The 23,994-nt window shown below is 39.9% G+C and overlaps 1 protein-coding gene and 1 long non-coding RNA gene across 2 annotated transcripts in view; one reads left to right on the top strand and one right to left on the bottom strand.

The window, feature by feature from the left end:
* The window catches only part of ARHGAP31 (Rho GTPase activating protein 31), a 113,283-nt gene that overhangs the window by 65,196 nt on the left and 24,093 nt on the right, over nt 1-23,994 (top strand). Inside the window, exons 2-6 of the mRNA XM_020783832.3 lie at nt 3,459-3,561; nt 4,753-4,897; nt 14,513-14,595; nt 14,973-15,080; nt 21,730-21,875. Coding sequence (XP_020639491.3) covers nt 3,459-3,561; nt 4,753-4,897; nt 14,513-14,595; nt 14,973-15,080; nt 21,730-21,875 — 585 coding nt within the window. The remainder of the gene's footprint in view (nt 1-3,458; nt 3,562-4,752; nt 4,898-14,512; nt 14,596-14,972; nt 15,081-21,729; nt 21,876-23,994) is intronic.
* On the bottom strand, nt 15,995-17,282 carry LOC144588035 (uncharacterized). The gene is made up of 2 exons (XR_013543342.1): nt 17,245-17,282; nt 15,995-16,717 (listed from the first exon to the last, which is right to left on the bottom strand). It is a non-coding gene; the product is annotated as an uncharacterized LOC144588035 (long non-coding RNA).

Raw genomic sequence — 23,994 nt, 5'->3', positions numbered from 1 at the left:
GGGGAGGTGGCTACAGCAGGGTGGAAAGTGTAGGGATGGAATGCCAAATCCACACCGCAGGCTATGGGGTGAGAGGAACAGTAAGCAAAGTGGGTAAGAAAAGGTGGAAGCCCATCTTGAACATTTTCCCTTCAGAGGGTTAGCAGTGTTACTTCACTTTGTCATAAACAATGACAAGTCTTCCAGCACTTTAAAGATTAATAAATGTATTATGGCATAAGCTTTTATCAACTACAGTGCACTTCATCAGATGCCCGAAATAGGCAGTAGTTCACTAAAGCTTATGGCATAATAAATTTGTTAGTCTTTAAGGTTCCACTAGATTTTCTGCTTTTCGTGAGTCAAATGCTTTGAGAGGTAGCATAAAGAAAAGAAGTCTCTACTTAAGATGGAGGAGAATAGCTTTTGAAGACAATCTAAAATTATGACAGAGATAAACAACATAGCATTTGTGTAAACATTAAAGCAGCCCTAGCCCAACATAAAAAATGTGGTGGGACACAGAATTTGGAACAGATTCAAAAGTGGCATCTGTTACTGCAGTGAGAGGCCTAGCAGGAGTTGGGGATAAGGCTCTCTCCAGGATTGGCCCAACTGTTAGGCAGGGTAAGCATATTTTGGGTGTCTTGAAAGTATTGCTTACTGGAAAAATCATTATAACATTTGTTATTATTGTATTTTTCTCCTGAAAATGTGGAGAGGTGTTTGGGGGATTTTCGTATTTCATGTACTGTATCAGAAACATTGAGCTGCTTGTGGGAACTATGGCCCTTGATTTTGGGTTAGTGTCGGGATAACTTTTGCAACACCATCTCAAGCTGCAAGTATCTAGGGTCAGCTTTACTCTCGGCTGTGCAAGGCTTACAACACACTTCCTATGACCCCTGGTCCTTTATCAGATTGTGCATGAATCCTACAAGATATTAGGGATCTTGAATATACACAATCACTGAAATTCTGTGTAGGCTGGAAAGACACTTGAACCTTTGTAGAAACTTAACAGATTTTACAAACATAGGTCTATCTAGCCCAGCTTTCTCAACTCTGACTGGCAACAGCTTTTCAGGATTTTGTGAAGGATCCTTTCCTGGGCCTGCCTGGAAAAACTGGAAATTAACTCCAGGTGTACCAATGAGCTGCAGCCTGTCCCAAGTACATTACCTGTTATCCACTGGTTGCCTTCTGTTGATGTACTTGACCAGACTAGCATTGCTTGGCTTCCAAAGCAAAACAGAAACTCATTGCAAAAGAGAACCATTCATATCCTACCTGGCCTTATCCTGTTCGCTCCGTTGAATACAAAAATAGGCATGTACAGAAGCATTCCTTCTCCCCTGACAAGATCAAACCTACTCCTTGTCCAGATTTGTGACGTCATTTGTGGGTTTCCAGATCCTGTTGTTGTTGTTGTTGTTGTTGTTGTTGTTGTTGTTGTTGTTGTTGTTGTTGTTGTTGTTGTTGTTGTTGTTGTTGTTGTACCACCAGACAAGGTCAGTCAAAATTATAAAAACATTGACTGATATTATATAACAGATACAAGTTTTAACCAAGAAAACAAAGTATCCCTTAAATATTTGTGAAGCATGTATGCTGTTTCTAATATTGCCGTTTTTTGTTGCTCTGATGGTGTTGTTTCTGAGAGCTGCCACTGCTTATAATACTCTGTGAAATTTCTTGATATTGTTCCCAAAGCCCCAATGACTACGGGGGCCACTGAAGTGTGTTTCATTCACAAGTGAGATGTTTCGATTGCTAGGTCTCTGTATTTTGTAAGTTTTTCCAATTCTTTATTTTCAACTGTGGCATCCCCTGGAATTGCAATTTCAATGATCTAGACACTTCTTTGTTCTATTACTATTATGTCTGGTGTGTTATATTCAAGGTATCTATCAGTTTGGATCTGGAAATCCCACAAGATCTTCATCATTTTCTGACACCTTCAGTACCTGATGTTCCCATGGGTTTTTGAAGGCTAGCAAGTTATATATTTTGCATAATGACCAGTGGACTAATTTTGCCACTCTACCATGTCTCATTTTGTAATCTGTTTGTGCAATTTAGTTGTAGTCTTAAAAATGCCTTTTCCTAGCCCTGAACCACAACCTGTTTCCACCATTGAGGTGGGAAATTAATAGCTTGCATGAGGAAAGCAGCAACACAACTTTCTCACGTCATACTGCATGCCGTACTTGCATTGTTATGGAAAAAAATATGACTGGAATGAGCGAAGGTACTGATGATAACTTTTACCAATAGTCCCCATGATGTTCTTCTCTTAATGCGAGAGAGAATCAAATGTTGCTGCAGTTCTCCACATCTCAGCTTTTATTTCCCAGAATACTCTTTCTAGTGTGATCAAAATACAGTAGTGAAAACCATCTGGAAAATAAATGCCAGTATCTTCGTTAACTTGGTCATTTATCTACATTGCTCTAGTAGTTGTCTGGAACAACTTAGCTGACAACATCTCGTTCGACTGCACTAACTGCTGTAATTTCAATTTAATTGAGAGGGTTGGTATCAAATAGGTCATGCATATTTATCTGATGATTTGTGCACATGTGCTAGTAGCAGAGCTGTTTTTCCTCCATGTGAGAAATGTGTGCATTTAGCACTGTATCAGGAAGGCCCATCTAGATGCTTTTTCCAGTAGACTAATCTGAATTTAGAGACTGGGGCATTCAAACAGTAGAAATAAACTGAAAATGAATGTGACGTAATGGAGATTCCAAATTGGATAGTACCAGTGATGTCACTTAATGAGAAGTGGTACTCCCATTTCTCCCCCTTCCAACACATATTGCCACAAACTGACATTCTAGGTATTCTTTTAAGGAAGCATGTTTCTTCTTGAGTACGAGACAGTATTCACACAAATATAATAAACAAAAACTGTACTTTTCTATCTATGTGCAGAAATCTAAAATGGAGGCTATTTATTTTAAAATGGAAATATTCTTTTTTAGTATTTGTGTGCTTATTGTTTTAGCATTAATATTGTCTTTGAATGATATAAACTGCCTCTTTATACTCATAGTTCTTAGCTTTGAATAGTGTCTTTTAATGATGTAAACCACTGTCGTATACTCATTTTTTTCCAGCTTCAAATATTGTCTCTCAAGAATGTAAGCCGCCTTGGATCCTTTTTAAGGAGAAAGGCAGGGCAAAAATATTTTAATCAATCAATCAGTCAATCAATCAATCAATCAATCAATCAATCAATCAATCAATCAAACAAACAAACAAACAAACAAACAAACAAACAAACAAATCAACATTTGCTCCCAACAAAATCTCTATAATTAATGCATTTCCATTTCCACATGGAAGTTTTCTACAATAAACAAGCACCTTTTACCACCCGACGGAACATTTCTTTTAAAATGTGCTGGTTTGACTTTAAGATCCCCTGGGTAAATGCTGTCTCTTTTGCTTACTGATCTTGTTTCTGCTGTTAGTTCCCCCAGTCCTGAAGAGCTGTGCAGAATTCATAGAGACTCACGGAATTGTGGATGGAATTTATCGGCTGTCTGGAGTGACATCCAACATTCAAAAGCTGAGGTGAGACAGATTAGGGGAAAAAAGCAAGGGGCATTGATGATGGTGATGATAGCGGGCTGTACAATCTGTGAGCCACAGAGTTAAAAGGCAGTAGTGGGGCTGTGCAGAGTAAACTGGGAAACAACTAATTTGTCTCCTTATATGAGTATTCATAGCAAGGGTTAAATGATTAGACCATTATGGATCATTTTTAATATGTGTTAGTTGTGATTATTCTGTTGGAACTAAGTTATTATTACCATTATCCTAGAACTTTTGGAAAGTTACCCTGTGCTGATTTTAATCCTAATTCAGAATACGTGTTTTAATAAAGTAATGGTCTCTCTAATCCTCTACTTCTATAGCTTTTTCCTTTATTTTGAGTGTATACAAACATTTCCCCACTCCTGGTATATACATTATCTTAGAAAAGTTACTTTTTTAGATTATAGTTCCCAGAATCCACCAGCATTCTGGGAGTTGTAATTTTTTTTTTAAAGTAACTTTCTCAAGGGCTGCTATATGTGTACTGAGTAAGTTGTGCCATATTCTTGCCCCATACAGAATGGTTAGTTAAACCACATTCTATCTGCATTTATGAGATAATTTATTGTCAGCATATTTACAAAAAGATCCTATTTCCAATACAGGCCAAAATCCTGTGGTTTTGTGGTTAGGTTAAAGGCCCAAAGTCATGCAGACTACTTCATAACCAAGCATCGATTTGAACTTGTGTCTCTTCCTAGTCCTAATCAAACACTCTAGTCATTGGAGAATACTGGCTTTCTGTTTATTCCTTTCTAAACATTTTTCATGATGGCGATATGAAGAGAACTGTTTGAAAGGCTCCTGTAAACCAGCATATGTACATTGGAGCTTTGTGTGATTCTGAAAGTAGCAAAACTGTGTCCACTTGTTCCTAACAAGCAACCTAGCTTGTAATAAACGATCCTGATGCAAATAGCTCTGAAAACATATAAATTAAAATATGCAGAATCCATACAGCCCTTAAGGTTAGGACAGGTTTCCATGGTGATCCTCAGTACTGAACAGGTTCCCAATTACAGTGGTAATACGTTCTCAGATCTTGCTTACCTAATCAGTCAACTTTTTTAAAAAATGGCTTTTGTCAGTGACATAAATCAAGGTAGGGATTGTTCCAATCTCCTTCTCTTCATTAATTCCACTGTGTCTTTATCTCTGTTGTTCTAGGCAAGAGTTTGGCTCAGACCAATGCCCAGACCTGACAAGGGAAGTTTACCTTCAAGACATCCATTGTGTGGGGTCACTCTGCAAATTATACTTCAGGGAGCTGCCGAATCCCCTCCTCACTTATGAACTTTACAAGAAATTCACGGTGAGACATTTCCTGCCTTGGATAGAACTATTACAGTTTTGGGCTCACTCCGTGCGTGTGTGTGTGTGAGTGAGTGAGTGAGTGAGTGAGAGAGAGAATGTAAGAACAAGACAGAAGGAAACAATAGAATAGGTGTGTGTGTATGTGTGTGTGTGTATGTGTCTGTGTGTGTAAAGAATCATTCATCATTTTTGTCATTTTCTCCTTAACTTAGTTTACTCAAATATTTGGGGGTTTGTGTGTGTGTATGTGTGTGTGTTTCATTCTTTGCTTATTCCTTATGCCTAGGCCTTCAACTGAATCACAGTTATGTCTTGAAACTCATTTTCAAGTTGTTGTTTTTTAGCCCTGGAATGTGTGAAATTGTAATAATAAAGGAGGAAATGCCTCTGTGCATGTGCAAAAAATCCCCCACCCCCATTATTGAGTAGTTTCCACCAGTGAACACTAGAAAGACCTTGGAAGCAATATGTTACAAATGATGGTATTACCTATAAGTAAAGAAGAACAAAGAATCTAGTGGCATTTTGAAGACAAGGTTTATTTGGTGTAATTTTTCATCTTCTGATCAGTGGAAATAAGAAGTTTAATGTTACTGTACATAAAATGTTCTTAAACAGTTACACCTTAGTATTACATTACTAATGCAGCATTTTTAAAGTAACATATAACAAAGTATTCTGTCAAAGGATTGCCAGCTAACATAGTACTTTTAAAAAAATTATATTTCAAGCTCTGTTTTTCAACAGACAGCACCATTTCCCAAAGAAATAAGCACCTCTTGTTTTACAAGTCAAAGTGTGATTATTTCCATCCTTTATCTCAAACTTTTGAACTTTCAGAGTGGCTGTAGACAGAGCATATACTTTGTATGCATGCCAGTCCTTGGCTCCAGTCCCTACCATGATATAACTATGAATGCTCATATATGTGCCAGGACCCACAACTCAATGTACTTGAAAAACACAAGTAAATGCCTTAGCCTCTGAATGTATCGGCTTGTCAAATCCAAATCCATGTTCCTTCCTCCAAATGAATCTAATCACACAACTAAACAGCAGGTAGCAGATGGATGAATGAATGAAATTTATTTTCTCGATCCTTGTGTTGAGTTTGGTGCTTTTCAGACAGAATACATCCCAAGATCTATGCAAGAGCAGTGATGATACTCCTGGGCAGGGGAAAAACTCTGACTATTAATTCTGCTAGTGCTGCTCAGATTATCCATTGAAAATCCATTATCCTGCTGGGGTATTTTGGAAGGGATGAAGCTTTTGGACTTCAAACCTTCAGTCTTGAAGGCTTATGATTTGGCTAGACTGGGGGGTGGAGAAGCCCCAAGAGAGCCACACAGTAATCTTTAATTAATTTGAGGAAGCCATTTGGAGTTTGCTTGGAGACTTAGCCAAACTTCCTTCCCCCTCCTGAGTCTCTTGTTCACAGACTTCTGCTTTGCCCCATTCTACTTCTGGTCTAATCCATTTATTTTCAACTCATAAGTCAAGGACCAAGGCCTGACCTAAGAAGTACTGCCATCATACACAAGTGACATTAATAATAATGACAACAGTAATGATGATGATGATATGGAAGTAGGCCTTCATTGTATTTTACAGTGGTCCTAGTACATAGAGGTTGAAGAGTGTTAGAAATTGTAGCTAATGGGCAATGTTTATTATAAAGCCCATACGGGGATGATACTTTATTAGCCAACCAAAATGGCATAAAAATAGTGCAAGCTTTTGAGAACATTTATTTCCTAAAAAGTAAGCAGTGAAGAGGATGAACACCAACACTGTTGCATCACGTGATGAGTCCCATTTGACTGTTTCCAGGGCCTCGGTCTTCCGTTACACCTCAAAATACCATCCAGACTCCAAGGACTGAAGATCAAGCTTTCCTCCCTACCTTCCCCCCCTTCTCCTTTGCGTGATGATCAGAGACCTTGAAAATTTGCACATTCTTGGCCCAGTATTTATCCCCAGTATGGATTTTGGAATTTGTTTTATGGCTTATACAAATAGTATTGATTTCTTATAATAAAGGACTGTTTGCATTTTATTTTTGTGAATGCCCAAGTTATCAGATTAAGCAAGCAAACAAACAAACCCAGAATTGTTTGCTGCCAGAGGATTAGATCCAAATTTAAGTATGTGCGATTAGACTATGGATAACTGACTTCCTTGGTCCTCTTCCTTGTGGCAATCCTTCCAGGTTTCTCAAAACATAATAACAAAACCCTTTTTGTAGAGTTTTTTTGGGGGTACCCTACTGAATGGGCCGAACTGTGTTGTGAAAAGCAAATCCTAGAATATCAATGGCTGAAATCCAGTAGTAAGTTGCCTCTAGAGAAGGCCCATTAAAACAGCGGGCTACTCTAGAAGTTACAAAGGGGTTACAAAATCCCCACTGAATAAATGGGCCTACTCTAGTAGCAACTGACTGCTGGATTTCAGCCAGTGCCACTTTCCATGAGCTTCAATCTACGAAGGCAGATCTTGCTTCTAACCAATGTCATCTTTAATGGCATTCAAGATGCAGTATCTCCATTCTTAACGATATTATAAGCACAGCACCTGTAATTTTTCTCTTTTTAACTTTCATAATTTTCATAACAATGGATTCTTATTACAATTTTATCAGCAGGAGTTTTTGCTGTCACTTAATCAACTGCTAAGAGGGTGAAAGCAGCATATTTCTGATGTCACAGCTACTTTTCCCTCCCAGTTTATGATGAATTTAATGAGTCAAGGTGCATAGCAGTGGAAAATCAAATTCCAAATTATCATGCCATGAAAGCAGAGAATGGGTGTAGGTGGAAACTGTCCAAGCAGAAATCTCCAAATGAGTTGAATGTAATGACTTCATTCTGGAATTGGAGGAAATTAGTATGGATGGCTTTAGCTCTCAAGCTTTGCGCAGATTGGAGGAGTCCCAGAGATTGTCAGATGTTCCGTTGCAGGAATTGAAGCTTAACAGATGTAATAATTCATCCAGAAGTATGCTAGAAGCAAGATGTCAGTCTGAACTCAACAGCAGAGAAGACTATAGTTTGCTTGGACATAGCGCTAAAATCTTAATCTGATTTTCAAATGTGTTCTTAATTAGGACTACACTGAATAGAATCCAGATAGGATTCTCTCTTGGTGCAGTTTGGGTGACCACGTCCTGAAAGGTTCAAAGTGGTCTCAGAACTAATGGTACACTTTGACCCCTGGTAATTTCTTCCATGTCTAACTGGAGACCGTTGTATCATAGTAATCAAAATTCAGTAGTGGCGTAAATATAGAGCAAAGCATGTTCCTCCCATAGGCTACATATTCACAGGGTATCATGATGTATACTCCTCATGGTCTCCCTCCCTGTTCTTGGGACATCCATGTATCACTTCTAATTTGTAGTGAAGACTGAGTGAGCAATATTCTGCATATGCTATGTTAGGTTCCATCCTGTCCCATTGCTTGTTGATCAGTTGACACATAAGATGTTTGGACATCTATAATGCATATGGATTTTTCTTCCAGTGTTAGAATACAATCCTTAATGGCCAAGGACCAGCTGAGCCAATGCCAATGCTACGCCAGTGAAGTTATGCTGAATCCAAATAATATTTTATTTATTTATTTATTTATTTATTTATTTATTTATTTATTTATTTATTTATTTGATTTATATCCCGCCCATCTCGTAAATCAGTACCACTCTGAGCGGCTAAGAATATTGCAGACTATTTACAGGCATCCTTGCCCTGTCCTAACATGGTGTGAACTGTGGCTATGTCCCTGGGCTTGAGGGAACTGGGATCTGGTATATTTTGGCTCTTTTCTTAAAAATACATGGTACTTGGTGTAAGACACCATGGATTTTGATTTTTGTTCTGCCAAGGCTGCTGCTTTTCCTTTCCCAGTCTTTTCCTTCTTCTACTAGAGTAAAAAAAAATTCCTTAAGCATTTGACATGTTTTTTCAACAGGGCTGTTGACATGTCAACACACCCATTTATAATCAAGGATGAGAAAATTTACAAATGTTTGTTCAGTCCCTGATCTGACCCCAGTACAGAAGGCACATCCTTGAGTTGTAGTCCAAATGGAGATGGCACTTACCCCACTTCAGTGCTTTACTGCAGATCAGACCCACAGGTGTTGTGCAAGCACCCCAGATTCTGCACCCCACATCATCCCATGAGCAACCCATCAGAAGTAGCACCGTGGGCTTCCCTGCTGCGCCTTCCTCTCTGAGTGGATGCTCATGGGAAGAGGCGGGGCACAGAATCTGGGATGCGCGCATAGCGCCTGTGGGCCCAATCTGTTGAACTGTGCCGAACCATAATAAGTGTCCATTTCTGGTCCCAAACAGTATTTTTCTCAGTTTCTAAATACTACAGTATGTAGCAAACAGCTCAAAAGATACTAGATGTTATATAGATGTGGAAAAAAAAAAACCCCAAGGAACTATAGTTTCCCACAAGGTGTCCAGTACTACATCCATATCCCACCAAATCTGTGGATTTTTTTTTTCTATTTTACCTGTCTGACTTCCTTTCTGGTGTAATCTAGCCCTTCCCCCTCTGTATCACTGCAGTTGTTTACCACGTGCCATTTCTCATTCCACTTATAAAATGGAATTAATCATAAGGGCCTCACTTGTGGTGTTCTTGTGAGAAGAACATGAATAGGTAGGTATTAGGAATTATGAATTGTACAGCCTGTATGTGGGAAGCAGAATGTACAACCTCTGTCAAGCTTTCTAATTACATTCCTAAGGTGCTCATTACTGTAAGTATTTACAATCTTACATGATACAAATTGCCCTACCTGTATGCAGCAACCTGATTATGGTAGTTAATATTTAATATAGCATAGATTTCTGTTCCCCTCAGCACACTTTATAAGAAAGCTCAAAGAAATACAATACCTCCCGCTTCTTCTTTTGGTAGTGCTCATAAAACGATGCCTTTCTTTATGTTTGTTTTGTGACCCTCCCCCGACTCAGCTAATTTTAGTAAGCTTATTAAGTGTTGAAAATGAAAGTAATAGAGAAAGGAGCTGGAGGTTAATGTTGTAAGCAAAAGTTTATTTTTGCAAGTCACAGCTTGTTTCTGGGCAGTTCGTTCACTATTATAAAAGGCTCAGGGTGAGCTTCAATTAACCGATTGCCATTTTCTATCCATTTTTATTAGTGTTAGAGTGGGTGAATCATTGGTCTGACTTGTTATATGCAGAGTTCCACATTACAGCCTAGGAAAGGAAGTTCTAGGGATGAATTAATTGGGAACCTTACAATATCCACCCACAACAGAATGGAGGCAGATTGTTCCCAAGCAGCTGTGAATCATGTAGGTCAGACCTCTAATCATATTCTCAGGAGTCCCACTGCCTCTTGGGTATCTGCATGAGTCATCAATTTGGTCCAGATTCAGGCAAATGCCGCAGGGTTGATAGAAACAGGCTACCCACATCAGTTTCTCAAGCCCTCAGTGTGGGAAGATCTGTTTTGCTGTCCATTACATTCCATTTTAAAAAAATATTTCAGTTTCAGATATGCAATTTGCAAATGTTAATCAATTTTTTTGCGAAGGAAAAATAAATGAAACTAAAATACAATATTAACCCACATGCATTGGGCAACAGGTACAGCTATATCCAGAGGTTTACTTTGTACCTGCCTGTTATATATATATATAAAAAGAGGAGGTGCAACACCAGTAAGTTTGTTTTAGAATTAAGCATCGGAAGGCCTGGTTGTGGATCGTCAAGTGTTGTCAGTTGTAGTTTCTTCCATGTCCAGTTTGATTTTACTCTCATGTTTTTCCCATTCTGAATGTGAAGAAAATAATGAATTTTGGAAAATGCTTTCAAAAAGTAATGAACTCATTACTCATGAACATGTCCAAACCTACTTATAAATTCAAACATAGGCTGCAGAAAAAATATGACATGTCATAGAATTTCTCCCTAATTATAATTGCATGCCGTTAAGTCAAATCTAATTTACGGCAACATTTTCCAGGGTTTTTTAGATAGAGAGTACTCAGAAGTGGTTTACCATCCTCTTCTTCTGGGGATGCGCCCCGGGGCTGTGCAGCTTACCCAAGGCTACACAGACTGGCTATATTCCCTGGAAGCACAATGGGTAATTTAACTCTCTAGCTATCCAGCTATCTGCCCTGGTTACACCATATTGATTGTGGTTTTAATCACACCATTCCAAACAGATCCTCCAAATTTGGTGAAAATGCACGAAGCCATTTAAGAAAATATCATTGGGTTGACCTGTAGCACCTCCTAAATGATTTCCTGGTGCAGCATACATATAGCCTGTTTGTTCAGTCAGAGCATTCCAAACATAACCTCTACATTTAGTGAAAATCTTTTCAGACTGATTTTTGGGGACTTCATGTAGCTTTTATTTCGAATTAGACCACCTGAAAGAGAACCTTCCAATTTGGTGAAAATCTACCTACCTGTATATGAAAAACAGTGCTCCCTCAGTGGTTTTTCTGGACTCTACATAGTCTGGTTTTAAAGACAGACTATCCCAAACCTATTCTCCAAATGTAGTGAACATTTGTATAGCTGTTTTGATTGTAACAAGTGGAGAAGCAAATAGATACATACAATTATGCATACTTCATCTCATTTCGGTTTCTCTTACCAGTGCAAATTATTATTCAATAATATAATTTTATATATAGGGTAGTTGAAAACTTAACTCCATTGTTTTGATAGTGAATAGGCTGCTTATACAATAATTCATATGTTGCTGCCTACATGTTTCTTTTCCTGGTGATCACCGAGAGTTACTTGTGAGGAAATCTAGTTAGAAAGGGTTTGCTGATTTCTCTTTTATTCTTGGAGCAAGTTTGGTGAATTGCGATAGGAAACAAGTCTTATTATTTGGTTTTAAAGAGGTTAACATTATGGTATGCAATGTACAACTTTTACCAAGAAAAAATAACTTTTGTTAATGGCTTGCACTTGACAATACAAAACATCATTAGCTGAAATTATAATTGCAATTACTGTCTTGGTTTACACCCTCAGTGTGATGCATTTCCAGCCCGGAAATTAAAGAGGTGAGACACAGGTTGTTGGGTTAAAACTTGGGCCACAACTTTATTAACCATTTAAACTAGTCCCCCAACTACAAGGGGGCCTGACCATAGTGCGAGATACTTCTCGATCCGGAGTAGCCTATACATCCAGACCATTCATAGAGCAGGGGGAGCTCCTATTTCTGAATTGTGCTGTCAATTGTACAGCACGCATTCAGGTGCTTTGTGCTAAGGGTACCCCCGCCTTCTCAGCCCACCAAATCTTGTGACCCTTAGTAGGCTGCTGGCTGGGAGGTCCCCTATGGAAATCCACCTCTCATCCGATGCCCCACTGGCTCCACCTGACAGAGGGTTGGCATAATTCTCGCACCACGTGTTCATCGAGAACTCACCCCAACTCTTGTCTTCACACTACCCACAGCTGTGACCAGACTGACTTTAACTATAACAATTAAAATTTTATTACCTCACCCGTCAGGTAAGAATGGAATGGGTGAAAACCTGGAATGCAGGCAAAAAATTCCCATCTGGCTCCAACAGCAATCATAATTTCAGTTTTGATCCCAATGAGTGTTGTGTTTCAGCTATCAGAAGTTTGGGAAATCCTTCTGGTAGAAAGTATCCTGTTATATTCTAGTTGAAAGAAACGTGTGTCTTAGTTTTTATGAACCTTAAAAACAGAATTCTGTTTGGTTTTTGCTGTTACTGAAGGAAGCACAGGGCTGTATACTTCAACAAAGGCTGAGATGGGAATGTGGTACATTTGAACTGGAAAAGTTACTTTTTGCGTGATATCTTCCATAATGCCCCAGCTAGTGTAGCAAAGCTGTCAGGAGACATTTGTAATCCAAAACCAGTGAGAGAGATCTTTTCCAAGCTCTGCTCTGATTATACATGTAGAAAGACCCATGTAACCTCTCTGTGTCTGTTACATATCAGTTTATTCTTCTTCCATAAGAACATAGGAGAAGCCTTGCCAGAATAGAACAGTAGTCTGTCTGGTCTTATCTTGGCATCTTTTTTCTCTCTCACACAGTGGATATGAGGAGGGGGGAAAAGGCAAATGCTTACGGGAAAGCAATTACCAGTGCAGAAGAACAGTATGCCTTTTTCACTGTCAGAAAAACATTGCATGTCCTTTCATGTTTCATCCCTCTTTGGATATTTATTCCATGACTGAAAAGCTAGATTGCATCAGGTTTTACCATGGAGATATATCCTTCAGCTGTCAGAGGGATGCTTTCAGTTGCAAAATGCATCTCTGTATCCTCAACTCGGCAGCTCTCCTCATCCATCTTGTCTGCTTCCTTTTGAGGTTCTCTTGGCAGAGTGTGGAAGTTTGATCGCTTCAAATTTCTGTAGGTGTGCAGCAGAAAAAAAAGTCAGACACCTCCAGAGCAGAATTAGCTTCATGTCTGCCCACAGTAAACCACTCCTTATTGCTTAGTGTGCCTCAACTGGCACTTGCAGTCTCAGTAATTCAATGGGAGATATTGATAAGAGAAAGAATAAAAAAGGTTTCCATTTACTCACAGTTCTTAGTATAACAAAACAAACAGCATTCTGTAGAAAATAATGATGGGTTACATGATTAACTGATTAACTAGCTTCATGACTGACTCACTATATGGCTAACAAAATTCAGACTGTTGACCACATGACTGCATACAGACTGATTATAACTGTCTTGACTAAAAAGAACAGGAAAATAATTCATGAGTTGCTGCTGCATTGATTGACAGTCACCCCGGTCAGGAAGAGGTCCCTCCCAGCCAAAATGTCTTAAGGCATCATATGAAGGTTGTCAATAATTCCAACAAATTCTGAGTAGAATATCTTAATCACCCGTAGGCTTGCCATCCGTATGAAGTACAAATGTTGGGTCCAAGACATTATGTTGCTTAAGGTAGACAAAATGGTGCCCATTCCCTAGCTGAGGTTTTTCTTCAGTGCTGGTAATGAATCCTGTGTTCCACTACAATTGAGACAATAGGCAAATTTCAAGGGGTGAGGATCGGTGGTGTGGGTAATGTCAGGGGCTAAAGACATGTTCTTTTGAAGAACAGCGTTGTCTTCCAACAAGGAACTAGCTAAGGACTCAAGGAAGAACTGGCAGGAAGCTACCTCCATTGCTCACTAACATCTGCTTCTGAAAACAATCATGTCATTCTGCCTAGTAGATGGAAGAAAATAGCTGCCTCTGATCTTCTTCCAACAACTGGTATTCAGTAAAATAAAACCTCTAAATTGGAAGTTCCATTTAGCTCTCATGCTTAATGGGAATTTATAGAAGTATCCCTCATGAATTTCTTTAATCCTATTTTAAAATTGTCACCGCTAATAAGCATCACTACCCCGCTCTGTGGCAGTAAATTCCCTACATTAATTATGTTATCCCAGTTTTTCTGTTGTCTTTGGGTTCTACTCATTTTGTTTATTCAAAAGTCAGTTTGCCTATTTCATGTGTAAATTTTGCAGGATTATTTTGAACACTGTGATTCAGGGGTTTAAGTGTGGGTGGGCAAGCCTCCTTGATTCTCTTCTGTCTGTTTCCTTGCAGGAGGCAGTTTCATGCTTCCCGGAGGAAGACCAATTGGCCCAAATTCAGAATGCCATCCAGGAGCTTCCACCATCTCATTACAGGTAAAAGGAGAACCCAAATCTCTAAGACAGAAGGACAAGTTCACTGGTACAGATAACACTACTGGAATTAGAAGTGTCACTTGTGGGTTGAGAGCAGAATGTGATAAAGTTCATTCTGAACTACAACTCCCAGAATTCCCAGCAAACAGGGTAGACACCATGATGGCTGGGGTATGCTGGTAGCAATATGCAAAGCATGGCATTGCATTGTATTGGCAGCACAAGTGGTAGAGCCCAGGTCTTTCAAGATTTTGTGTGATTCTTGGGCATAGTTTTCCTTGTGACTTGGCTAAGACATGACTATATGGACAAGGCTTAATGAGACGATGTCACTTTTTTGTTTTTGCATTTGTTTGGTCGTCATGAAACTGTTCCAGGACTTTGGAATACCTGATCAAGCACCTGGCTCTTCTGGCTTCCTTCAGCAGCATGACCAACATGCACACCAGGAACCTGGCTTTAGTATGGGCACCTAATCTCCTCAGGTACTGTGGATATTCTTTCTCTTTCACACTGTAGTGGAAGCAACACTGTGAAGGTCAAGGAAAATTGGTGGGGGGGGATATTTGTTTATTTGCCTTTCTCCCCAAACATGGACTCACCACAAGAGTTAAAACAGGTACAGATACAAAGGGGGGGGGGAGAGTATAACTTGAAGATTATTGAACAGATGAAAATGTTGGTCCTACTTGCCCTGTATGCTTATTACCAACTGGCAACAGATCACAAGTATTTCAGGCAGAATTTCTTCTCAGTCTGACTTGCAGATGCTGGGCATTGAAACTGGGACTTTATATATGCAAAGAAGATATTCTGCCACTGAGCTCTTGTCCGTAAAGGGAATTATGATACTAGAATGCCATTGAATATAGAAAAGAAATGACCAGCTTACACAAAAACACATATTTAAAAACAAAGAAAGGGCCAGCCTATTAAAAGCACTTTTCTGTACATTAGTCATTGGCCAAAAGCCTGCCTGGATAAAAAGGTATTTGCTTGCCAGGGGAAGAATAACCAGAGTAAGTCACACTACTCTCTTTTTAGAAGAGAGTTCCACAGCCTGGAAGAAGGATTCTAGTAGATGTAGACATTGACAGTCATGAGCCAGGTATTGGCTATGTATATGCAACTAATCAAAGGAAGGTCAGCATTTAGAAGGTTGTAGCCAATTTAGCTGTCATTCGCCAAGTGAATATTCATCGATACATTCACTGCAGTTGTGGAGCTCGACAAATAACAAATGATCAGTATGTTCTACATTCTAGCACAGAAGTGGGGAAAATGTGGCTGTGGCAATTGGCCACATCTCTCATGCTATTCATATTCATGAGTTGATTTGCATGAACCTATGAAAGCACTGGAGGGGCGGAGTCAATGAATATATAGATAGAGATAAGGCTGGTTAGTCAGAGAGAGAGGGAAGATATACTGAGAGAGACAGAGCTGATTAGGAAAATAGGTAGAGAAGGTGGTAATGATATAGCAAGAGAAAAGAAGTGCATACTGAGAGAAGTGTTGATTTGCTTATGTATAAAGTGTATCTGAGAAACTTCTGTTATTATTCAATCTGCTTCACGATAAGTAAGTTCTGTTTCTGTTCACAAGACAAGTGTTCTGACATACATCATTTAAATTGTGGATTGAAGTAATCCACTGGTGGCAGTGAGAAGAAAACGTGATGTGAGCCTTTGTGAGGGAAAAACTAGCAGGGGCCACGAGGGCAAACGCCACAGTGACGCTTTTGGTGGACTTCCATTAGCCCTAGACAGAATAGCGAGGGATGAGGAACGATGAGAGCCGCAGTGGAGAGTCACACATTCTCCATCCCTCTTCTGGAACTTGTCACATCATGAAAATACAGTCACTCTGGTTAATAGGTTGGAAGCAATGAAAGCCTTTTCCTCAACTTTAGGAGGCACACTTTATGACACATCTTACCTGGTTTGCTGCCTGGTTTTAGTTGTGCGAGTTCAGTTTCCACATCAGTACTTACAGGATCTCAGAGTTCCAGGAAAAAGTGCTGGAATTGGTGCCATGGAGGGCAAGAGGGTGTTGTTGTTGTTTTCTTGCCTTAAACTGAGACATTATAAATGCCAGGAACATTTGCCTGTGTGATATTAAACTGGAAAATATAAATGGGAACCTTGCTTTAATGGACTAGAAATAACTTTTTTGTGAAATTGCAGTTGATGACCCCAATGAGGCATTAGCAATAATAGCAAGGAAAACAGAGGGAAGAAAAGATAGGATGGCCTAAGAAACAAAGCCAAAACAGCATAAATGAAGGGGTTTTCATGGCCTTGTGGGAGTTCAGAGCTTAGAAAACTTTTTTAACCACATCCGCTGAAGAATTTGTTGAGTGTATGTCTGCTGTACTTTAAACATGTGTAGATAAACATGTACTAGCAGAAACATTTAAAGCTGATTCAAGAAAGAATATGGCTCCCTGGAGAGAAGTGGTGGAAACTTAACAGAAGTCAGTGCTCTTCCTTTAACTTTGGATGCAAAACTTAAGACAGGCCAAACTTAATTTAGACAAATACTCTGTATTTACATATGTAACTTAAACAGCTTATCTTCAGCATAGCAGCTTATCCATATACAGTATAACATGAACAGCATATCCATATACAGTAACTGGTTACTCACAAGCCAGTATAACACAACAACCTGACTGCTCCTAAACCAGAGCAGCAAAGCAATGCTCTCACAGAGCTACCTTTATACAGAGGAGAAGCCTCTGTAATCGGCAACTCAAGCCTCAAACTCTGCCTGTTAACCAGCAACAGGTGTATGCTTGCACTTTACATACAGCCTTTCTTACCTATTTTACTTACATGAGTACATTTCATATGTTCAAGGCTTTATTGAACATATAAATATCTTGACATTATAAATATCTTGACATAATTCCCTTCCACCCCCAAAGAAGGTTCCACTTTCTGAGATATGAGCACATGAACAGTGACCTGCTTCGCAGTACGCCAGATTCACACTACTGTATTCTTCATACTGCTCAAAATGTATCAGCTGATCCTGAGCTTAAAATTACAGCACTTAGGCTGTTTTCAAATGGGTCACTCCTACTGCTACAGGACACAACCCACCTAGTCACCACTCTCTGCAATTTTGTGCTCGTGCGTAACTATTTCACCTTGGACAATAAAACCTATCTCCAGATTGATGGGACTGCCATAGATAATAGCATGGCACGGCCATAGGAACATTTATCTTGTGAGTCATCAACCCCATTGCCAAAATATGTTAATACATTCATGAGAAAGCTGGAATGCTTTCTTAACCATTGTACCCCAAAATCACTCCTCTGTGTGCGATACATTGATGACATTTTCCCCCAATCTGGACCCATGGAGAAGGAGCACTGGAAAAAAAATCCATCAGGGTTTCAGTAAATCTCATCCTAACATCTACTTCAACCTGGGTGTGTCTTTAGAATAGGAGCACTTTCTGAATGCCACTGCGAATCTACAACCTGGACATCTTAATACCAAGCTGTTTCAAAAACCCACCGAATGATAGACATACTTGCAGGCTTCCAGCTTCTATCCTGAGCACATGACAAAAGCTATTGTTTACAACCAAGTAGCTGCTTGGACCCACAAGGCAGGGACTCCAGAGTCAAAGAGCTGTGTAAAGCATTTCTCAGACTTCACTACCTATCCAATATGGCTGAAGAACAAATTAACCAGGAAAGAATACCCAGAAGCCACCACACTGTACGTGGTGGCGCTGTGGGCTAAACCGCAGAAGCCTGTGCTGCAGGGTCAGAAGACCAAGCAGTCGTAAGATCAAATCCACGCTACGGAGTGAGCGCCCGTCACTTGTCCCAGCTCCCACCAACCTAGCAGTTCGAAAGTATGCAAATGCAAGTAGATTAATAGGAACCTCCTCGGTGGGAAGGTAACAGCGTTCCGTGTCTAAGTCGCACTGGCCATGTGACCACGGAAGATTGTCTTCGGACAAAACGCTGGCTCTATGGCTTGGAAACGGGGATGAGCACCGCCCCCTAGAGTCGAACACGACTGGACAAAAATTGTCGAGGGGAACCTTTACCTTTACCTTACCACACTGCAAGATAGACGCAGAAGAGAAAATGACTGAAAGGCACTAGTTGTCACCTTCAGCCCACAACTGAGCCTATTATTATGCATCATAAATGATATTCAATGCATCCTTGATGAGAATACTTTGCTTTCCCAAGCCCTTGAGAGAACCTCCACTCAATCTCGAGCAGCCCATTGATAACAGAGTACACAACACTGATTCAGAGGTGGGCACTAAACCATGAGGCCAGCTGGCCTCACATCTACTCTGGCAACATGATTACAAGCCTCAACAATGTCACACACACCATCATTTACTTCTTCCTCTGCTAATGCGATCTATGCCATCTTTTGGCAACAGTGTCCCTCTACACTATACATAGGACAAGCAGGACAATCTCTGTGCAAAGAATTAATAGACATAAATCAAACAGCAGGAATGATAATACACAGAAACGTGTTTCAAAACATTTCATTCTTTAAATAACTTTGAAGTTCTGAAACAAAAACACGACAAAACAAAGCTTTCAAGAGCTGAGATAAAATATATGTGGATGCTGGAAACCCACTTAAAAAGCTAAATATCAATCAAGGGTTCTTAAGTTAAGAGCCTCATGTGCGGTGGTTAAATGCAGCACTGCAGTTAAGACTCTGCTCATGACTTAGGTTCAGTCCCAGGTAGGTGGCTTGAGATTCACTCAGCTGTCCATTTTGGGGGGTGGGGGCAAGGTGTAGCCTGAATAGTGAAACTGTAAACCTCCCCAAAAATGCTTTAAGCACTATGGGACGGTGTGTTAGCACCACGCTTTAAGTCATTACCAAGTGCAAAATGCCACATAGATTGACATGTTTGCAGCTTGTGTCAACTATGCTATTCACAGACTGATAGCCTATTTCTTTGCTAATTGACCATTGTCACTTTGTGTATTATCTATATCCCCACCTGGTCATGGGACCATGTATGAATATGACTCCAGCTCTTATGTCTGAGGAAGTGGACTTGATCCGTGAAAACTCACATTATCGCAGTTAGTCTTTAAAGTGCTGCAACCTTTTTTGTTTCTTGGCTTTATTTCGTGTTTAGTTTTTGTTTCTTGCCTAATAACACCAGCAATTTGTAAGCTATTGCTAAAGAGCACTTTTCTGAGAAGCCGATCCTTTGAGCAAGACACTTAGAAGAAAGATTTGCAAGCATCAGCTCCTATCTGAATAGCGCTCAACATGCTTTCTCAGTCTTCACTATTGCAAAGGCAGCTATTCCCAAGAGTTCGATAGATGTTAAATGTACTAAACGCTGCTCAAAAGCTTTCATTTTGTCTCCTGTCATGCGTGTTGTGTAAGTCTGATTCCCTTTGTAAATCTGGATAGCAAGGAAAACATGAAAGCACCAGGAGTCTGCAGCTGTGGTTTCCTTACATGGCTATCCTAGTGGCAAAGTCCCCTTCAGCGTTTTATCTAACTCTCCCAGCCATTAACTTTACAAAGGATTTGTTGCCCAGAGATTATTTCTTCAAGTAACACTTTGGTACGTCAAGATAAGAAAGCAGTTTATCTGCTGCTCCTTTTTGGAAGGGCGGGTGGGGGGGCTACACAGAAGGAGAGATTGATTTGGCAGTACTAAGTCAGGCGAGGGACAACAAGAAGCAGGCATTAGAGAAGAAAAAAGGACAAGCCCGCAAACTTAATCAAGACGAGTTGTGAATGTTCTCATGTGATTCTTTCCCTTCCCATCTGATGTTGTTTTGATGTGATGGTTCTACTCAGAGATAAGCTAAATCCTGTGGATCAGCCCAAGCTGGAAGCTCCAGCTATAGCTGGGACTGCCACAGCTCAAGCCCAATACTTTAGCCTGAATGGGTCTGCCTGCTAGGGGAGTACACTAGTTTTCAATGTATTCACGAAGGCTTTCACGGCCGGGATCTAATGGTTGTTGTGGGTTTTTCGGGCTCTTTGGCCGTGTTCTGAAGGTTGTTCTTCCTGACGTTTCGCCAGTCTCTGTGGCCGGCATCTTCAGAGGACAGCACTCTGTGCTCTGGTGCTGTCCTCTGAAGATGCCGGCCACAGAGACTGGCAAAACGTCAGGAAGAACAACCTTCAAAACACAGCCAAAGAGCCCGAAAAACTAAAAACAGTCATGCTGAGCACCCTTCTGCAAGTCCTTTGTGCTCTTTCCTGGTGTTATGTAGGAGTCCAGATGGGTGAGGATTTTCGTTTGGTTCATTTTTTTGATAAGGATTTGCCTATGTTTGCAAAGTTTGTATTTTAGTTGGAAATCTTTTTTCAAAAGTCTGAATGTGGGAGAAACGAGCTGTGACAGATTTATCCACCCAGAACTTAACGCTTAAAAATCTGGGTTTGAATCATTGTGCATTCAGCCATGTTTGTAGTGTTGAATGATGGCTGTTACCTCTTTTTGTTTCTGAGAAGCATTAATAGCTATAGCAAGTAATGGCTGTTCATGGTCTAAGTAGGTAACAGGGCTCCTTAGCCGCCTTCTTCCCAATCTTGGAAAGTTTTTTTTAATTAAATGATTAGTTACGACAGTAATTCTGAGACCTTCCTCAAAGTCCTTTGCTACCAATACAGTTGTATTTTTAAAGTAACTTGTATCTTCCCTGTTTTTCAAGAGCACCTGAAATAGTTGCTTTAATGTTCTTTTTTTTAAAAAAATCATATACTCATCTGATCTGTGGTACAAAACAACAACCATGCCATCATTACTTCAAGACTGACAATCAGGCATTGCATAAGCAGCATAAAATCAAATGTATTCCTTTTTTATAAGGTGACACCACCATAACTATCAAAGTAACTGAATATTATAGGAGTGAATTTATTAATTATTATGTTACAAGTGGAAGGTAATCTACATAGTTATTGAAAGAACAAATCAATTATAAGTAACTAGCAAATTATTTCTAACTAGTTGCTTCCAGGTGGCAATGCTTCTATAAAGGAGCTGCAGGCATGGTGTATGGGGGCATGCAGCTCGCTTTCCTGCCTCACAAGCATTGCCTTGGTTATGTTCTACTTCATTGCTCCTCCAAATGTTTTCCTTCCTGTGGTACAGGTCAAAGGACATTGAAGCTGTAGGATGCAATGGAGATGCTGCTTTCCTGGAGGTGCGAGTCCAGCAGTTGGTGATTGAGTTTATATTGAACCATGTGGATGAACTCTTTAGTGATAACACTGATGCCAGGCCAAAGGATACTGAGGGTGAGTCTTTCTGAAGTATTTCTTTCAGGTTAAGGGTGATGAACCTTTCCAAACCCACCAGAAGGCATGTGGCCACTAGGCTAGTTCTTCTCAAAGGGAATTTCTGCATGGCTTTTAAGTAGTTCACTGCTCAAGAGTGCTCATTCAGCTTGCCTGAATTCCTATTTTCTGTGAGAAAAATGTGGAAGAAGACAATAGGCATAGACTATGTTAGTGGCCAGAATCCCATTATTTCTCCCATATAGTTTGTGTAAATTACCACAATTATTTGTGACTGCTTGATGATAGCCTTCTTTGTTGTATGCTTGCTCACATGCCAGATGCATCCCAGCACCTCATTAATTAGCCTCAATCAACCACAGGATGTTCCATAAACTTTACAAAGCCACCAATAGGATTCTGGCTAGTATGTTTAAAAATGAAGTTCCCATAAGGATACTTTTTTAATACAATGAATAGTAAGGATAAAGTGAAATTCATATAGTTCACATTTTAATATAAATATCATAGATTACAAGCTGAATATGAGCCAACAGTGTGATGTGGCTACCAAAAAAGGCAAATGCTATTTTAGACTGCATTAACAGAAGTATAGTTTCCAAATAGTGCAAGGTGCTAGTCCTCCTGTATTCAGCACTGATTAGGCCTCACCTTGAGTATTTTGTCCAGTTTGGGACACCACACTTCAAGAAGGATGCTGACAAATTGGAATAAGTTCAAAAGAGGGTGACAAGGATGATCAGGGGGCTGGAAACCCGGCCCTGTGAGGAAAGAACAAAAAAATTGGGCATGCTTAGCCTTGAGAAAAGACAGAGGGGTGATATGATAACACTTTTCAAATACTTGAAAGGATATCATACAGAGAAGGGGCAGGATCTGTTCTCTGTCATTCCAGAGTTCAGGACATGCAACAATGGGCTGAAATTAAAGGAAATCAGATTTTGATTGAATATCAGGGAAAACATCCTAACTGTTAAAGCAGCATGACCGTGGAACTAATTACCTCAAGAGGTGGTAAATGATCCAACACAAGGCATTCAAGATAAACGTCAACAACTACCTGGCAGATATCCTTTGATTTGAATTCTTGCATGGATAAGGGGGTTGGACTTAAGGGCCTTATAGGCCCCTTCCAGCTTCACTATTCTACAATTTTAATTTTCACTTTTTGGAATCATAGACCAAAACAATGTCAAAACAGAGAACAAGTAGCATTCTGTTTTTGCTCTTTTCCAGGTTTTGCAATGTAATTCTTTAATGAAGAAAGTGCAGATGCACATGCATAGGATAGGGAAAACTGCTTTAAAAGGGGATGTGTTAGAAGAAAACTGCATGAAAATATATCATGGAGCATATGCTTGCAAAATATATTTATTGGAGAGAACTAATTAACAAAACTGCTTCTAATATTTTTGGCAAACTTTAGAAAAATGTGCAAATTGATGTGGCAATGGGATGGAATGAAGTGCCCGAAAAAGATGTAAAAGTTGGACAAGTAAAGCAGACTTATCCACTCCTAGTAGTATTATGTATAGCATAGCTGTAGGTCCTCTATCTAATGGGCTCGGTTTAAGTTTTCTTTCACACGCCAAATTCAGGATATGTGCAGGAGTCCTTCTAGACCTTAGAAGGCCTGGACCATTGGAGCTCTTCAATCACCAGCAGTAAACAATTTAAACTCTATTTCTGCCATAGTCCTTGTTGGCAACGAGGGCTCTGTACATGCTCAAAAGCCTTCACTGCAGAGACAAATTATGGCATTTTAAAACATGCCATCTTTCCCTCTGTTGCTGGATTCTGCTTGCCTTTAGAACTTGATAGGTTGGGGAATAAAGAGGATTGGGAAGGAGGGAAACTAAGGAGGGAAAACTGGCCATGGAGGAAGGTTTGTTTGGCTTAGTGCATAATGCCTTGCAGATGTCAGAACATTGCCCTTATCACAAGCCTGATCGATACTGAGATAGCAATTCTGGACCATGAATCTTTGGTATGCAAGTTGAGCCAAGAAGAGTTGCTGAGTCAAGAGTAGGAATATAAATCCTCATCATAAATTTTCTTCCCCCTCAGCTGGGAAAGGACAAGAGTCTTTCTCTTGGACTCAACTTCTAAGGTGTTTTTG

The sequence above is a fragment of the Pogona vitticeps genome, chromosome 3 (assembly GCF_051106095.1).
Source record: "Pogona vitticeps strain Pit_001003342236 chromosome 3, PviZW2.1, whole genome shotgun sequence".
In the NCBI taxonomy this organism is placed as follows: domain Eukaryota; kingdom Metazoa; phylum Chordata; class Lepidosauria; order Squamata; family Agamidae; genus Pogona; species Pogona vitticeps.
This window is presented reverse-complemented; position numbering and strand designations above follow the sequence as displayed.